The 17,747-nt window shown below is 34.3% G+C and overlaps 4 protein-coding genes across 4 annotated transcripts; 3 read left to right on the plus strand and 1 right to left on the minus strand.

The window, feature by feature from the left end:
- Nucleotides 1-1,343: 1,343 nt before the first annotated feature.
- LOC110721996 (disease resistance protein RGA2-like) lies at nt 1,344-2,396 on the plus strand. The gene has a single exon (XM_021901219.1). The coding sequence runs from the start codon at nt 1,344-1,346 to the stop codon at nt 2,394-2,396; it is 1,053 nt and encodes a 350-aa protein (XP_021756911.1).
- A 13-nt stretch (nt 2,397-2,409) lies between these two features.
- On the plus strand, nt 2,410-5,808 carry LOC110721997 (putative disease resistance protein RGA1). The gene is made up of 4 exons (XM_021901220.1): nt 2,410-3,360; nt 3,558-4,049; nt 4,722-4,839; nt 5,525-5,808. The coding sequence occupies exons 1-4, from the start codon at nt 2,410-2,412 to the stop codon at nt 5,806-5,808; spliced, it is 1,845 nt and encodes a 614-aa protein (XP_021756912.1).
- Nucleotides 5,809-6,695: 887 nt separating this feature from the next.
- On the minus strand, nt 6,696-12,197 carry LOC110722037 (OTU domain-containing protein 6B-like). The gene is made up of 3 exons (XM_021901261.1): nt 11,851-12,197; nt 10,617-10,728; nt 6,696-7,793 (listed from the first exon to the last, which is right to left on the minus strand). The coding sequence occupies exons 2-3, from the start codon at nt 10,718-10,720 to the stop codon at nt 6,914-6,916; spliced, it is 984 nt and encodes a 327-aa protein (XP_021756953.1). The 5' UTR covers nt 10,721-10,728; nt 11,851-12,197; the 3' UTR covers nt 6,696-6,913.
- A 3,683-nt stretch (nt 12,198-15,880) lies between these two features.
- LOC110722039 (late embryogenesis abundant protein D-29-like) lies at nt 15,881-17,657 on the plus strand. Its single transcript, XM_021901264.1, has 2 exons — nt 15,881-16,264; nt 16,964-17,657. Exons 1-2 carry the CDS (start codon nt 16,060-16,062, stop codon nt 17,491-17,493), a joined length of 735 nt encoding a protein of 244 aa, XP_021756956.1. The 5' UTR covers nt 15,881-16,059; the 3' UTR covers nt 17,494-17,657.
- Nucleotides 17,658-17,747: the final 90 nt, after the last annotated feature.

Below are 17,747 nucleotides of genomic sequence, written 5' to 3' on the forward strand. Positions count from 1 at the left end.
CCTTTTCTAGTATAAATAGGATTGGTATTCTGTTGGGAAAACACACTTGAGCATTACAGTCTTTTAGTCTTCAAAAGAGTTATAATCCACTTAAGTCCTTGAGTGTCCTTGTACTTAGCAATTTAGAGTTTAATCTTTGAGTTGTATAGGGATAGAGTTTGGGGAAACTCTAAGAGTGTTTATTGCTTTGAGTGAAGCAAGGAGAAAAAGAGAGTTAGAAAGATCAACTGATTGAGGGATCAGTTGAAGGGAGCTTAAGTTCGTAGAGGAACTTGAGTTTAGAGTCTTAATTTGTAATAAGTTGTTTGCCCTATTATTATTAAGAGTTGAGTATAAAATCCCTTGTTGTCGTGGTTTTTCTTCTTGATTAGGGCCAAGAAATTTTCCACGTAAAATCTCTCTTTGCACTTTTAGTTTTTATTCGAGTTCCTTTATAAATTCCGCAAAAATTACCCTAGTTCCTCTACAATACAATTCACCCCCCCTCTTGTATTGTTCATTCGAGTCAACAAAGTATTTCAACATTTCCGCCGGCGGCAGCTTATTGTTGCCAGAAAATGGAGACTAATATGAGTTCGATTCTTTAATTCAAATTTCGATAATTATACAACTTTTTGTCAAATTTAAAGGTCAGCTGACAAATTCTGGAGAAAATCCTGCATTTAGTCTCTCTCCTCTTACCTTTATTTAGTACTAGTACTTTTTATCCAAATTTGGAAATCTGATTGTAAATTGAAGGAATAGAAAGAACACCTAGAAAGTAGCTCATCGGAAAACAAGCTGGGTTTATTTATGATGATAAGATGGGGTAATTCAAAGTTAATTGCAAATTAAGTGACAATTTGTGTTCTCTAAAAAAATTACATAATTTGTAAATCAACAAAAATACCCATCAAATGGATCAAAAACTATGAAAAATGAATATACAGATTAAGAGAACATCTAAGTTCATTTCGTTGATAAATGATTGTTGTTTATCAAATTGCAAAATTCTACTCCGTAAATACATAAATTTTTCTACTTGTCATAGTAAAACCGCTACTTGAGAGTTGAGATAGGGATTTGCCCCAAAATCTCTACTTCACTATTTCATGCCGGTGATATTAGGCTTTTCCCTTTGATAAATGAATTATGTCTATCAATGAGATGAATTGGGGCTCCCTCAACCATCAAAACTATGAGTTTACAATTAAAGACATCAATATAAGCACTGATGTATTTAATTTACCACTTGCATTTATTTAGGCAATTATATAGTATACACTAATTACTAGACTTAAACTGAGCACAAGTAGTCAAACTATACAGTAGTCCATACATTTTTATACTTGATATTCCTATTGATGTTAGATGTTATTGCCAAAAATCACTCTCAATTTGGCATTAGTATTGATCCTCAGCCTATCAGGAGGAGGAGGGAGGAGACATGTTCTTACATCTATGAGGGTAGTATCATTGGGAGAGAGGATGACTTGGAGAAACTTGTAGGTCATCTGTTGAATTGTTCTACCGTTCAACAAGATGTTTCTTTCCTCAGTGTAGTGGGTATTGGAGGATTAGGGAAAACTGCTCTTGCCCAACTGGTGTATAATGATCCAAGGGTCACAAGTGCATTCCCATTGAGGTTGTGGACTTGTGTCTCTGATCATGATCAGGAGCAGTTGGATGTAGAAAGTATACTTGGTAAGATTTATGCTTCAACTGGTGAAAAGCATGAGGAATCTACCATAGAAAGTTTACAAAGCAAACTTCGAGAAAAATTAACAAGCAGAAAATACTTGCTCGTTTTAGATGATGTATGGACTGAGAATCGCAATCACTGGCTTAAGCTTGAAGAGTTCTTATTGGGAGGTCTGAGAGGAAGTTGGGTTGTGGTAACAACACGGTCGCACAAGACGGCCCAAATTGTAGGAGGTGGTCGAACATATGAACTCCAAGGGTTGTTAAAGGAGAATTCATGGTCCTTGTTTAAGAAATTAGCATTTGGATCAGAACAATTAAGCCCCCACGACGATTTGTTGAAGATTGGCCGAGAGATTGTTGAAGGATGTGCCTGTGTCCCTCTTGCCATAAGAGTGGCAGGTAGTCTTCTGTATGGTCAAGACAAGAGTAGATGGATATCATTTCAGAAGATTGGGTTATTTAACTCTAGAGAAAGCCAAAAGGACATCATGCCTATACTCATGTTTAGTTATCATCAACTTGAATTGCCCCTCAAAAGTTGTTTCACATATTGTACATTGTTCCCAAAAGACGCTGTCATACAGAAGGAGATTTTGATAAATCTTTGGTTGGCACAGGGCTATGTTGTTCCATTAGATGATGGTCAAAGTTTGGAAGACGCTGTTGAGGAATATTTTGCTATTCTGATGCGGAGATGCTTTTTCAAGATGTAAGATACACGATCTGATGCGTGATATTGCTCAAAATGTAGCAGGAAAGGAGATTTGTTTTACAAATTCTGTAAGAGACAACATGGATAGAAAAGTCCGGCATATTTCCCATGTAAGAATCGAACACTATCAATGCTCTTTTAGTAAGACCCACATTCGTTCGTTTTTGGATACTGGCACATTGGAAGATCGTGTTGTAATTGACAAATCTTTTTTGAAGGCATTAGTAGCAAGTTGGGTGTGTTTGAGGGTGTTGGATTTGAGTAAATCAGGTATACAATGTTTGCCGCACTCAATAGGTGAATTGTTGCATTTAAGATATATAGATATTTCATACAATGTTCTTCTAGATGTGCTTCCTCAATCAATTACCAAGTTATTTAATTTACAGACATTGAAATTAAATATCTGTATATTCTTGAAAGAGTTGCCAAAAGATTTGATGAGGTTGGTTAACTTGAGGATATTGGATATAACTGATTGTAATAGCCTGACTAACATGCCAAAGGGCTTGAGTAAGTTGACTTACCTTCGTGTGCTAAGTAAGTTTGTATTGGATGGATCAAAGGCAAGTCAGAAGCAATGGTTTGATCAGCTGGGAGAGCTAAAAAGACTTAATAGCCTGAAGGGTGAACTTTTTGTCCAAATCAATTTTGTAGAAAATGCCATAAAAGTTAAGGAAGATATAGATACGGAAGGAGCATATTTGAGGGGTAAGGAACATCTCAAACTTATTATAATAAACTTTGATAATATGGGGATTGATGAAGAAGGAAGGAGATTAATGGAAGAGCTGCAACCACATCCGAATCTCAAGGGATTAGAGTTGGTTAGTTGTGTTGGCATGAGAATGCCGAGTTGGGCTAGGGAAAATAAGTTGGCGACCTCTCTCCCTAATCTTAATAGATTGCATCTTTACGATTGCGGGATGGAGGACTTGATATGCCTTGGGAATCTTCGTCATTTGGTATTCCTTAGAATTGTCAGATGTTATAATTTGAAGTACATTTTTGAAAAGAGTGCATTAGCAGGTGGCAGTGATCCGAATGGATTCTTTCCCCACCTGAGAAAGCTAGATATGTGGCAGCTTCCAGAATTGCAAGGATGGAAAAATTTCGGGGAGGGGGTGGGAAGTAATAATCAGCTTTGTCTTGATATTAACAGCAACTTCAGCATGGCACCAATACCACTTTGGAGATATCAGATTGCCCTAACTTAAAATTGATTCTGCTATGTCCCAACTTAGAAGAACTGAATATCAAAAAGTTCAATGAAAGACTCCAAATAACTGTGCATATTACGAAATTGGGGGATGAAAAGGCGGATGTAAGTGGCAGCAGTACTGGTTCTACTACTTTCTTATCTTCATCCTCTTCTTCAAATGATGTTTCCAAATTAAGGAAAGTTAGTATAGATGATGTTCTATGGCTTAATTCGTTTCCCAGAGAAGTAATTCACTGTCTTGTTGAGCTGTGTATATTCCATAATTTTGAGTTGGAGAGTTTGAAAGAAGCTGGGGGTGTGTTCAGTAGCTGCTCGTCTTCCCTGCGATCCTTGGAAATTGGATATTGCTATCGTAAATTGAGGAGTGTTATTTCTGGAGGATTGGAACATCTCTCCGCCTTGGAGGCTTTATCAATCTCTAGTTGCCCTAATGTAAATTTTTTGTGAGAAGAGGAGGAAATGAACACTATTGGCATGTCATGGCCATCCTTTTCTCACTCCCTTTGTTACTTGAAATTGTATTATCTACCACAGCTTGTGGTTCTTCCAAATTGGATGCAATCTTTGGCAGCCCTCCATACCCTCGAAATTTATGATTGCCAGGGATTGGATGCCTAAACTGACTTCCCTCAGGATACTTCGACTTTATCGCTGTTCTGAACGCCTCAAGGAAAGATGCCAACAACACACAGGGGAAGACTGGCCTCACATTAAGCACATCTCTTCCATTATATACAAACTACCATACTTCTGACATTATAAATTGGATGTATTACTAAAATTTCATGTATACTAACTACTAGTATAATGATACAAATTTCGTACTTGGAAGTAATCATGGTATTTGTCAATGTAATCATTTACAAATTGCAAACAGTTGATAGAGTTGGATGTATTTACAATATGCCAAATCTTTGCTTAAGTATCTTATTTTAATTAAACAGGTACGAGTAGAAAGGTATAATTTGCAGACTTAGAAGTTACATTGGTGTATTAAGTTAACAGTTTAGCCAAAAAAAATTGAGTTGAATAAACTGATCAGCTGAATGGAAAAATCTCAACATTGTTTCAGTGAGTTGCAAAGGACGTTATAAAATGATACAGAATGTTGTTTTGAAGGTAATGTTCTTAGGCAGTAGAGTTTGGTGCTTGAGAGGGGAGCCTCTCGAGAAAGAGATGAGATGGCGGGAAAGAAAAGGGATGGAGTTGCAGAGGTGCCATGGTTTTTATGACCCATATACCTATTGATGTGGCGAACTGAAGTCTCTCACAATTTGGCAGGGGTTAAGCTATTTTCTGATTACCTTTCCATATTCTATGACTCAGAATATTGGTCATTTAATGTACTGCTTTTCTTACCTGTGTTCAGAGTTTAAATTGAAATATTGATCATGTGGTGCGGCATTACATATTATATGTTTTCAGCCATTAACAAACTACATATTTTTCCATTTTAGCAGCTTCGGATGCATAATGTCCACTCTCATTAGCTACGGATGCATAATGCCCACTCTCATTAGCTACGGATGCATAATGCCCACTCTTATCAGCTTCGGATGCATAATGCCCACTCCCATTAGCTACAGATAGAATAATGGAGTAGTAACAGTTTCTGGATACGAATTTAAAGTTTAAGGAATCAGAGGCAAAATATAAGCTCCAATTCATATATAATACATTTTTTTTTTCTTGTATAGATGTATAAGAAGTATATATATATATCTACTTCTTTATTATATAATCATTATGCAGCAAGATTAATCCTTGATACTGTACTATATATACTGTAAGTTGCTTGGATATATATTAGTAAACGCTAGTCTTATTAAACTAATACGAAGAAGTATAATTAATCAATAACCAGCTCATATCTACGTTTGATACATGTGGATGCATTGACTTTGAAGGTTACACATATACTCAAGACTTGAGCATCAAATTAACCAAGGGGGAGTATATTGATCTATCCAGCCAAACACACAAAAGTAATAATAAGACAGAGTTGAGTAATATTTGTGGCAAAGATGATGAAGCGAAACAATTATGGTATGGTTCTTCTACTATAATCCTTGCCATCGTTATGTTGACAACCATTTGTGTACCAGCAGTTGCCCAAGGTGTCACTGCAGAGTTTAACAAGGGTTTTCGTGCACTTGACTGCCCTTGTTATCCAATTTGCCTTTGCAAGTGATTTTATTCTATATTTGGATTGACATTAGATGTAAGTTGAACTAGTAGGTTATTGCTATGTTCTTAAGGATGTCTCTGGCCTTCGTCGTCTGTTTGTTGTTATTTCCCTTTTTGTTTGCACTTTTCGCTTTAATGGCCTAGCCAAATTTTAATATATTTCCCTTTTCCGCGTTAAAGAAGAAAGTAAGTGTTGGTTTTTAATTTTTGGAAATCAAGATTTAAGACTTATTGAGAAGGCCCAGAAGTCTTCACGAGTCAATCTAGAATGCCAAAATAAAAAAAATAAAAAAAAAAGTACTGGGTTTAATATTGTTCAAGTATTGTATTGCTAAATCTTATGTCTATCTTGGACACATGTATGTAGGTTGTATTAACTTCTTCTGAATTAAGATTAAGGTTAAACTAATTGTGATTCGAGCATAATTTAATAAGGAAAGAGCATTTCTATCCACCAAAATACATCTAAAAGCAAAATCTGGTAGTGGCACGTAGGAGAGTTGCACCTGATTAAGTAGTGCTGCTTCTTGGGCAGGCGTGTCATGGGGAGGCCATTGCCAGGCCGTGGCCAAGGTTTAGCCACAATCCAGGTGTGGAGTGTGTTGCAGCAAGTTATTTTGGTGCTTTCATAATCGTCACGATGTCACAACTCACAAGCTGAGAAATCAAAAGTGGCCATCACTAGTCACTACAAGTTGAGCAGTCCAGTATTGCTCCACATCTCTCTAACCTTAGCAGAGAGCTTCATCTTTCCCAAAGTTCATTCGATCAAATAAGATAAAAGAAAATTATCGCATACAAAGTTCATTCATCTTTCCCAAAGTTCATTCGATCAAACAAGATTTGTGCAAGATGGTCTCAACAAAGAATTGCTTACAAAGAAACACGACAAAAATAAAAATGGCAATCATTGATTATTGTATCAAAATTTAAAGGGTATCAACTATCCAAGCAGATCAAACTTGAAGTGTATCAGTATCAGTATGTATGGTATTAAAAAATGCAACAGAAAACTATCACTCTTGATGGAGTTAAATGTGCACTCACAATTCGCTTACTTTTTCTCTCATAAAAAAAGAGAAGGAAAAAAAAATGGCTAAATGATTTTGTTATAAACTGGGAACCACAGAATTATAATGCTCACCCAGACCAAACGCATGCTTGTGGTATGATAGCTTGATACAAGAGTTCAATGAAGTAGAAGAACCATCAGTCTTGTACTCCTTGCCCATTTCAACATCAGGAAAGGACCCTGAAAATATAATTATATGTTTCTTCAAGCAATGTGTCAAGGCACCAAGCTCCAGTTGCCCACCCCAAGCTGCTGTTGTTTCCACCTCGTGACAGTAGTTTTCAAATCTCTGCGCCAGAGAATAATCTGACTCTCCTTCAACCTCATTCTCTGATATGAAAAAGGGGAGAAATTCAGAGACATGATCACGCATATAAGAAGCAACCATTTCTCGAAGCTGCTGGAAATTGTAAGGTGAAGAACCTCCTGACAAGTGAGCTAGCTGATCCTCCACAGCACGATAAAGGCAGTGGCCATCAGGTTTAATATCATTGATGGTCAATCCAAGTGGGTCTAGCTTCTTCTCCAATAACCCATCTTCAATCACTCTATCACTAGTGATGTTGCTTTGTTCCTCTTTTATTCTTTGTTCCCTTGCAGCTTCTTGCTGAGCTCTTTTCTCACGTCTCTTAACACTTTTACTAGGCTTGTGATTATCAGCACTACTGGCCACAGATACTCCAGCAATTGCTTTGACAAGTGTATCAAGGTTTCCTTTGTCATTTCCATTGCCAATTGTGCTGCTATTATAGCCCAGTGAAGAAAGTTCTTGTGCATGTTTATCTCTGAGATTTGCAGATAGCTTGGCTACTTCTTCCTCAACTTGCTTTTTCTTTGCTTTCTGTTCCGCTTTGCTACCTTTAGCTGCAGCCTTTTTCATCTCAACCTCTTTGTTCTGTAGCTGGGAAATTTCTTTCCTGTAATTAATAGAGGGTATTTGAAAAATGACAGTGAGATAACATTCTCTGATCCACAGGATTGTATGCCCCAAAAGAAGGTAAACTAAATCTATTCCAATGACAAAAAATAATTAAGGTTAAAAAAAGTATGCCAGCTTTCTATTATTAAGAACAATACCCTTCCTATATTTCTTACACATGCCCCCCACTACCCACACTCTCTCATACTCAGTGTATATATATATATAGTAATTATAACCATCATAAAAAGGATGGAGATAGTATTATTTTGAAGTATCAAATACAATTATAAGGAAATGCTCAATTTGTCCCTTGAGATAGGAAAATTTCCACTTTGTTAAACTATATTTTGTATATTTTCAGTTTTTTCACTATGGTAACCTAAGATACTATAATCAGTGACACTAACACTCCACAAAAATTTATGAACTAACAAATGTTATTAAGGTTTTCTTTTAGAAAGGCAAAGTTGGCCTCAACAACACCAACTATAGCATGGGTGCATAAAGAAGCGCAACTTCAAACAGGTGCACTTTGGACCACAAACTATGCACCACACTACTCTGGTGGTTGTAGGGAGTCACAAATAGTGTCGTCTATGTCACAACTTGCATCCCATTCAAGTTGTACAGCTCTTTACACCCAAGTCATAGTTGGTGTCTTTGAGGCCATACTTTTCTTTCAAAAATAATAATTTTGATAAGCCAATGAATGAAAAGGTTAACACTTAAATAACCTGTTATTTCCCTATTCTCCTTTCATGATCCAACTTACAAGATTCCAAATAAGATCTTGCATAACAAGTCACTATTTAACAGATATTTTAACAGTATTTGCATCAGGCCAATAGATTTATCATATTTACAATCTGAGGTGACTGAAGTGAAACTACTTCTACAATCTGCAGTGTTCAATGGTTAACGAAGTGAAACTGCTATGAATAATACAAAAACAGGGCACTAAAGTGAAAATGTTGGCATAACTCAAAAGTGCCAAAATGAAAAATTACCAAAATTCAAATATTTTTACGATAAAATTATAAGATAATGAACTGCTGTTTCCAAAGACTAGAAAAAGCTATTTGAAAATAGCCACCAAATACTTTATAACATTCATCAGTGACCCTACTGATTCAAAGAGCTCAGTGATTTATAAACCCAATAACCCTAATTAGAGTGCTATGAGATATTCGATCCTTTTTAATTTATAAAGATTTTTTTAAAAGAAAATTTACAGACATAAATAGGAGTAACACTAAGATATACAAAATGACATATTCACATACTTGCAATATCTTGGATAGATCACATATAGAGTAAGTAGAACTACAACTAATATGTGATATTTATTCATTGTAGACGAATATTTTTTCAAAAGCCATCACTTCTATTTAATGATGAAAAAATATGAAGCTACTATTCCATCTTCAAATTAAGGAATGCTAATAACTACCATGCCAAAGAATTCAAAGAGAATAGACGGACACATACTCCCAACAAACCAAATTTAATTATCTGAAAGGGGCAGCAAAATGTAGAAAAGACTAAAAAAAATACTCCAGAATTGCCAAGGGAACATGCTTCTACTTTCCATAGTAGAACTAGAGAATAACATAGGATATCGAACAACAAATAGCTTTCCCAGGGGGCCAATGACTTTGGAAGAGAGAAGATTTACACTTAAACTTGCTCAATTCTAATAGACCAGGAATCGCTATTCACAAAATAGTGCTCAAAGCAATTCCTGTGGTAGTCAGAATACTGCTCAAAGCAATCGCTATGGTAGTCACATTGATAAGGAAACCTGAGCATAAGACTCCAGCCACATATTCTCTGAATAAATTATTCTACACTATGCTCACCACAAGTCCACAAACCACAAATTGTAAGATTTACAGAGTATAGTATCTTAGGCCCAGTCACCCACATTTGTAAACCAAACTATCAGCATAATGATCAATCCCCAAAAATAAAAAAGTACTAATTCACCCAATATTTACAATCTAGGAAACTAGGAAAGCATTACTGGACAGATCTATATCTTGCAAATGTTATTAAAAAAGTAGGCATTTAAAGAATAGGCTTTGTACATCAGATAGCTTTCAAAAGCATAACTCAAGAAAACACAAATGCTCCAGAGACTTCAGTTACAGTGCTTTCAACTTCTCAAGCATGACTACCTTGATTCAAAGAAAGATTGAAAAGTTTTTAAAGCTTCACTCGTCAGACAAGGTTTGGATTGGTGTAGCTCCTTCCAAAGGTAAATTCCACATTGGTCTGTACTAATTAAATAATCCTCACACCCAAGGGACTCAACTATCCAATCATTCAGGATAGTGGGGATTGGAATATGGTCCATCAATCCATGGTATGAGGTAAAATAATGGACTAGTTTACTAAAACAATCTAGTGAATTACTTATCTGTACCAAAACAACGTATTGACACAACAGAATATAAAAGGTTTTAATACTTCCATAATGCAGAAAAAATCCCTTATGAGATAAGGATTATAATAAGATCATAAGGACAAGGTAACTGAAGAGTTACACAGGACATAATCCCAGCGAAATGATCTACTACGTAAAATGGAGGCTTGTCACTAAAAGAGCATCTAAGGAACATTATAAAAAAGCATACGATATTACAATTAGCTCTCTGCCTCAATCATATACGAAGTATGTAACCCCGGTGAAATGATTAACTGCATAAATGGTGGTTTGTCACTAAAAGAGCATCTATATAAATAACTAAATATATAGCATAAGAAAGTAACATCCTATCTATTGCTTAAATTGTTAATGGAATATAGAAAAATTTACCTGTGCCTTGAAAGCATTTCATCACGGGTTTCTTGTTTCTCCACAGGTACATTATCAAGGTTTTCTTGAGCTTCAGCAACCTCTATCTCATGGCTACCCTCCATCTTTTGACCTGTGCAACAGAATGATAGTTTACACAAGGTCTATGTGCCAAAACTTAAGACATAGAAAGACTGGAAGACAAGTATGAATAATTGATAAAAACTTAGATGAGTAATGATTGATGTAAATCACTACTAAATCAGTTATCTCATTCAAAAATGGAGCTAAAGAGGTATAGTTCATGCATACAACTTGGTTAATCAATGATAGTTCCTTATATAATCAAGCATCATACCTATAGTACATTGTGATATTCATGTAAAAAATTTGCTTCAACTTCTAAAAAATAAAACCAATAGAAGTAGATGGTTATATAAACAGGTATAGGGCCGAGCCAAGTTGAACCAAGCTCGGCGAGTACGCTAGCACGTAAACTTAATCAAACTTGTATTCCCAAGCATTAATTTGTGCTAAAAAAAAGACCAACCTATCATTCTATAATCGAAACTACAATTCTCCGAGTATTAGTTTAACAAAAATTGATTTATACAATTAAGAAAAAATTAATTGAGATTAATCTGCTCTTAATCTGAACCAGGTAACATCCTCTTCTTAATCACCTTAAGAACCCTTTTGAACTAAATAATAACTTAACTATTAACATCACTAATACTCCAAAAGAAGTGAATGTCCTTCAAAAACATAAAAAAAAAAAAAAAATTTAAAAAAAGATTAAAACTTTCTTATATCAATAATCTAACCATATACGCATTAGATTCTTATGAGTCAAATTTAAAAAATTCATCATAAATTTGCCAGATTATTCTAAATTCCATAAACTAATAATGACACAAAAAAGTAGAAATGTAGAATACATATCATATAATTTGTAATTTCATAGCAAAACTATCCCTGAGGCTCCAACAATTAGCAATTAAGTTTGACTATATCATCAAATTAGGCTTAAAAAATAATGTAAACTCTTCTTGCTTAAGAATATGAATAGCAAAGTCTAGCAACAACTCGCTAGTTATAATATTTCATAATTACAGTAATTATAACCAATAGCTCAATAATCAACCTTAGAAGAACCCTAAATTGATATATTGACAATTAAAGTACCGATATAAACTAGATAGTATAATTGATATTCGATGTTAATAAATTTGAAAAAAAGTTGAAAATATTTTACCTCGGAAGTTATTTCAATGGAGGAGAAAAAGCTCAGAGGCGGCTTCAATGGAGAATTCAGAGTACGCTTCCTTCAATGGAGTAGGGAGGGAGGGCTGCAGCAACGCAGCGGAAACGTGATAATGCTCCAAAGGGTTAAAAAAAAATATTCTAGGTTCGTATCTTAGGTTCCGGGTAATCGGGGAGGAAGTCGTAATACATCACGGTTAGACACAAGCAAACACGTAACAATCTTTCAAAAAAAAAAAAGAAAAAATAAAAAAGAAAAACCGAGTTAAGTATAATGTTGGGTACACATTTACAATTTTTCACCTTTTGGGTACTCCCACATTTTTTTCACCGTTTGGGTACTCAAGTGTACAATCCGGTGATAAAGTAAGTACCTTAGGTTAAAAAAGTTAGTACCTTGGATTAAGAAATAAAATCAGCAAAAAATGTTAGTACCCTATTAATTGCGACTGACATATGATTGGATGGGGGCCTCTAGGGTAAATACACGTGTCCATGGGGAAGCGGGAAATTCTGCTGCCAGTGACTTAAATCAGTGGTCCAAAATTAATCCTTTCGTATTTCTAACAGTGCGCATGTTCTAACTAGGTTTTTTTTTTAACAATCCCTAATTCACTTGTACATATACATTACAGCAATAACCATAAGTAGAGTTAAGATTACAATCCTATAAAATGAAATATGATTCTTCCTGATTTCTTCCATTTCAAGTCGCCTGTCATTGCTCTGCATCAGTTTTATCATTTCGTTTTTCACCTCCCATTCATAATCGTCAGCAATCCACTCCCAAAAATCACATCCATTAGGCTTCATATAATTTTGGCATGTATGAAATCTCCTAAAAGGATTTCTGGTTGTTCTTGAAATTCTCCGAGCAACCCGTCTAGAACATCTACAAAAATTAGTAACACTAGCCATTCCTACTTCCTTGCAGAGACTGGAGAACAAACTTGAAGGAATGAAGGCTTGCTGATGGCTTCCTGTTGTTGCTTTATGTTGCTAATATGAATTTTTTGGTTTTATTTTTAAATTCAACGGCTAGTTGTATATTTGAAGCAGCCTCATCATTTTTTGGGAATTTAGTATTTTTGTTTAAAAAAATTTGGAATACATTTATATGATTAAATTAATCAAGGTACTCACTTATTTCTAACGTTTTTCATGGAGGGGACTAACTTTTTTTGCCAAATAAATGAAAGAGGGGACTGACTTTTTCTCCGGTGAGTTTATGTTGAGTTAATTGGCCGGAAACTTAATTAGAGTACCCAAAAGGTGAAAAAAAAGTGGGAGTACTCAAAAGGTGAAAAATTAAAATGTTAGTACCCAACATTATACTTAACTCAGAAAACCCAACCTTTGCAATTTTTCTGTATAAAAATCCAACCTTTTTTTTATTCCTCAAAAATCCAACCTTTTGTTTATTTCTCAAAAATCCAACCTTTATACCCCTCCTTATCCAACAGGTCCATTTTAGAGAAGGGGTATAAAGTTGGATTTTTCTACGGAAAAAGTGCAAATTTTGAATTTTTCTTTTCCATTTTTCCAGAAAAAAAAAACACATAACAATGTTAATTATTGTAAATTATGAATTTTAAGAGTACTACTAAGGCCATATTTGCTCTACCTTTAAAAAAATGTTAAATAAAAATATCTTCAGTTCAATTCAATATAATTAATTTCAGTTCAGTTTAATAAAATTTAGTTATCTTATGGAAGAATTATAATAGAAATCGGTAAAAATAATTTAAGTTTAGTAAAAATAAATTAGGTTCAGCAAATATAATTTTGTCTCAGTAAAAATAATTTCAGTTCAGCAAAAGTAAGATGATGTAAACGGGGCCTAAGAGGTAATGAAGTACTACAGAACATTACTATACATATGCTTCCAGTAGTATAAACGACACTCTTCATGCTTGTTCAGTTCACCTTATTTTTGCTTATTTGATCTGGTCTTGTCTAATATAAATAGTAATATAATAAAAACGTTGACCTTAAGTGTACGATAATCTATAAGAAAAAAAATATACCAAGTGGGGGTCTTGTTAGATTCATAATAATGGGTATTTTATTAATATGTAATTTTCATAATTTTTGTTCATTACGAAATTTAAGATATTTAGCTATAAAAAATTGAACATAAAACAATAATTTGATCCGATTTTATTTTTTTAAATAAAAATAAGTTAAACTAAACAAGGCCTTAGTAATACTTTAAAAAAACATCAATATTACTATTAGGACTTCCAGTAGTATAAAAAGTTCTTATACAATTTTACTTAGATTGCGTCTCACTGGTGATTTTTTAAGTGTGCTAAAACAGTAAAACGTAGTCTGACTTACTTAACGTAACCCTTTTATGTGGCCGTTTTTTTTTTGGAAGTGTTACACTTTTATTTTTGGAAAATTACTACTACGCATTTTTTTTAATGTTATTTCTCTCTACTTTAATACTCCATACTCAAATAGTACAATTATTAATGTTAGTAAATTGATGTAAACATTTTATAAAAAAAAATGATGTAAACAAGGGAATGAAAATCACACTTCTTTCGTCCCACGGCTATTAAATTGCAAAGTATTGCAACATTTCCCTATTTACACTTGTTTTTTCTCTTTCGATCATCTTATTATATAAATCCAACTATTTTTATCCCTCTCTAATTCTAAACTCTTTTTAAAATATGTTTCCCCTCCTTATGTTGCAATATTAGGGAAATATTGGAACTAGTAAGAAACTTGGAGGGCTTAAAGCTTCTATAGAAAACCTAATATATTTTATTATTTTGTAGTTTATTTATTTAGTTTTTTAGGCTTAATAATGTTCCTCCTTCTGTAAAGCTGTATTCTTTCTTTCTTAAATTATAGGGGAATTTTCTCCATAATTAATATTTTTCTTCTTTTTTAATTTGAAAAAATTGACATAAATAATCTCATCGTTTAGCAACCTTAAAATTTTTTTGTCATTGGGACTTTCTTCTCCTAAAACCCTAACCGATTTTTACCTCTTTAAAATGTTATATAGATCAGGTGTCATTCTTTAATTATTAGTCAATTTGGTTTATTAAAATATTTTAACCTACCTCACTCTTCTCTTCCGTCCTGGTTAACCTGAATATACAGTCGGACAATTAGCTTCAAACATCATTAAAGCCGTCATAATTAAAGACTCCAGCACCGGCACTTTTTTCTTTGTACCACAACACCTAATTAAGACCAATATCGACCTTTTTATCCTTGTACATACAAACACACTGACAATATAATGTTAATACCTACTCCTCTAAATTCAGATTAGTTGACATGTTTTGACTTTTGACACTATTCACAAACTCTTTTACGCATCCTTTGTGATTTATAGATAGATATTTATATAATTTTTGTAATAATTCTCTCAATAATCTTTACCGGGTAAAAACAAGAGTTATTTATGATTCTTTATACAATAAAAACATGATAAAAACAAATAAATAATTCCTCTGTTTTACATTATGTGTATCAATTATACTTCATCCGTTTTTATTTACTTGCAACACACCTTTTTAGCACGCATTTTAAGAGAATATTAAACTAGGTAAACGGATAAATTAATCACAAATTTTTACCACCGATAAGAAGGGATAAGTTTCTATGATTAAAATTTTATAGCTTAATTAATTCGTTTACTTAGTCTAATCACTTTCTCGAAAAACGTAATATAAGGTGTGTTGCAACTATTAAAAAACAGAGGAAATATGTGTGTGTAAGATATAAAATATTCCATTGTCATACATGATGCTATGAAACGAAGGTGAGTAATTATTTTGTAACGTAGGGAGTTGGAAAACGATTTCAAAAAGGGAGTTTTAGGCGGTCTCTCATTCACCCACAAGAAAGGAAAACATAGGTGGCAAAATGAACACAAAATCGAAACACATGCAACACTCTCTTCTCAACACTTGGAAAATGAAACTAACACCCCTTACCACACGTGTAATTTAGAACCATTCCCTCGCTCCACCACATTCTAAATTTAAAACTACCTAATATCATATCCTTCTATATTATACGCCTAAATTAGTTACAATTATTCTTCAAGGATCTCCAACTTTCATTTACATATAATCTAACTTTTGTGTCCTAAGAATTACTTTGTATTAATTAATCATAGTAGTTGTTGATATTTAACTATTTGGCGTAACATAACAGCATACGTGATTAGCTAATGACGGCACGACTACGCTCCGGGATGAAGTTGATGTTGTTGGTGATTGTGGTGGCTGTGGTGGTGGCGGACAATGTCACCGTGTCGCATGCACACGAAGCCACCGAGGAGGAGATTAAAGAAGGCGGTGAATCGTGGATGGGGTGGGCTAAGGAGAAGATCCAAGAGGGGCTTGGATTAAAACATCAAAATGTTGGTGATGCAGGTAATAATTACCAAGATGAATTTTTAGTTTAGGTAATGTATGCAGTGATGTAGACAAAATTTGAACTAGTTAATATCCACGTAATCACCCTTAATTCCTAAGAGTGTACGGAACAATACCTTTATTGAAAGTGTTAAGTGCGCAACGTAACATACCCTAGTACAACCATACTTGAATAAAAAATTGAGTTTGGAGTATGCATGGATTCATGCTATTTTGTGTTATGGTGGCCTTTTGTTCCCTTGTGTTATGGATTCTTTGAATAGTTTTAGAAAATCATGATGGTAATATGGCATAATCATTTGTGATTAGATTTTATCTACTAATATGTTGTCACTTAAATTAGTTGGAAGGAAATTACAAGTAAAACCCGACTATATAATTTCATCTTACATTCATATTATAATTATTACGAGGGTATTATAATTATTATGAGGGATTGGAACAGTACGACAACAACTATTCACAACAATATGATACTTTGTACATCGTATTAGTTATTTCTTAATAGCTTGTTTTGCTTAGATGTGTAAACTTTAAATCTTGTTAATTTGTACTAAATCAAATGGTTATAATCCATAACATAGATCATAAATCAAGCTTATAAAGATTTTTAACAATAGAATGATTATAAATGAAGTACAAATGTGCAATATTGATCGAGTAAAGTGCAAGATTATAATTTTATGATATGGGCAGCAAACGAAGCCAAAGAGAAGACATATGAAAAAGCAAATGAAGCCTCCGACAAAGCAAACGAAAAGGCACGACAAGCTAAAGATAAAACATCCGAAGCTACTAGAGATGCCGCGAACAAGGCTGCATCGACGAAAGATGCAGCCACAGAGCATGCCGAAGTGGTGAAGGACAAGGCTCAGCAATACGCCAACGAGGCCTCTAACAAGGCCTCGAATGTCAAAGACCAAGTCCAACAACAATCGGAAACAGTAGGCCGTAAAGCTCAAGAGGCCAAGGAGGCAACGGGCCAGAAGGTTGATGAGGCAAAGGAGGCAACGGCTCGAAAGGCTCAAGATGCCAAGGAGAAGGCCCAAGATGCTAAGGAAGCCGCAGAGGAGCATTCGAGTTGGATGAAGGAGAAGGCCAAGGAAGGGTATGATGCTGCTAAGAAGAAGGCTGGTGATACTTTGCGTAATGCTAAGGAGATTGCTCAAGATATGACCTCGACTCGTAACATTGCTGATAACGATGACGACGATGATGAGCTCTAAATTAGAAGTGTATGTTGCAATGGTCGTAGATGGAGGGAAGGAAGACACGGATTTGTAGTTAGTGTTTTGGCCATTTTGAAGGAATGCCTTTCCTTTTTATGTTATTATAGTATGAAATTTATGTATGTGTGAAAAAATGTTATCCTATAGTCAGTTTTATTGCATGTTTGTAAATTTACTTGTATAAGTTTTACTTATCTTTAGTTAATAGACTTGTGTAGTTGTGTTAAGTTAAGAAGAGCCACCGAGAGCAT

This window comes from Chenopodium quinoa, unplaced genomic scaffold, assembly GCF_001683475.1.
Source record: "Chenopodium quinoa cultivar QQ74 unplaced genomic scaffold, ASM168347v1, whole genome shotgun sequence".
Taxonomy (NCBI): Eukaryota; Viridiplantae; Streptophyta; class Magnoliopsida; order Caryophyllales; family Amaranthaceae; genus Chenopodium; species Chenopodium quinoa.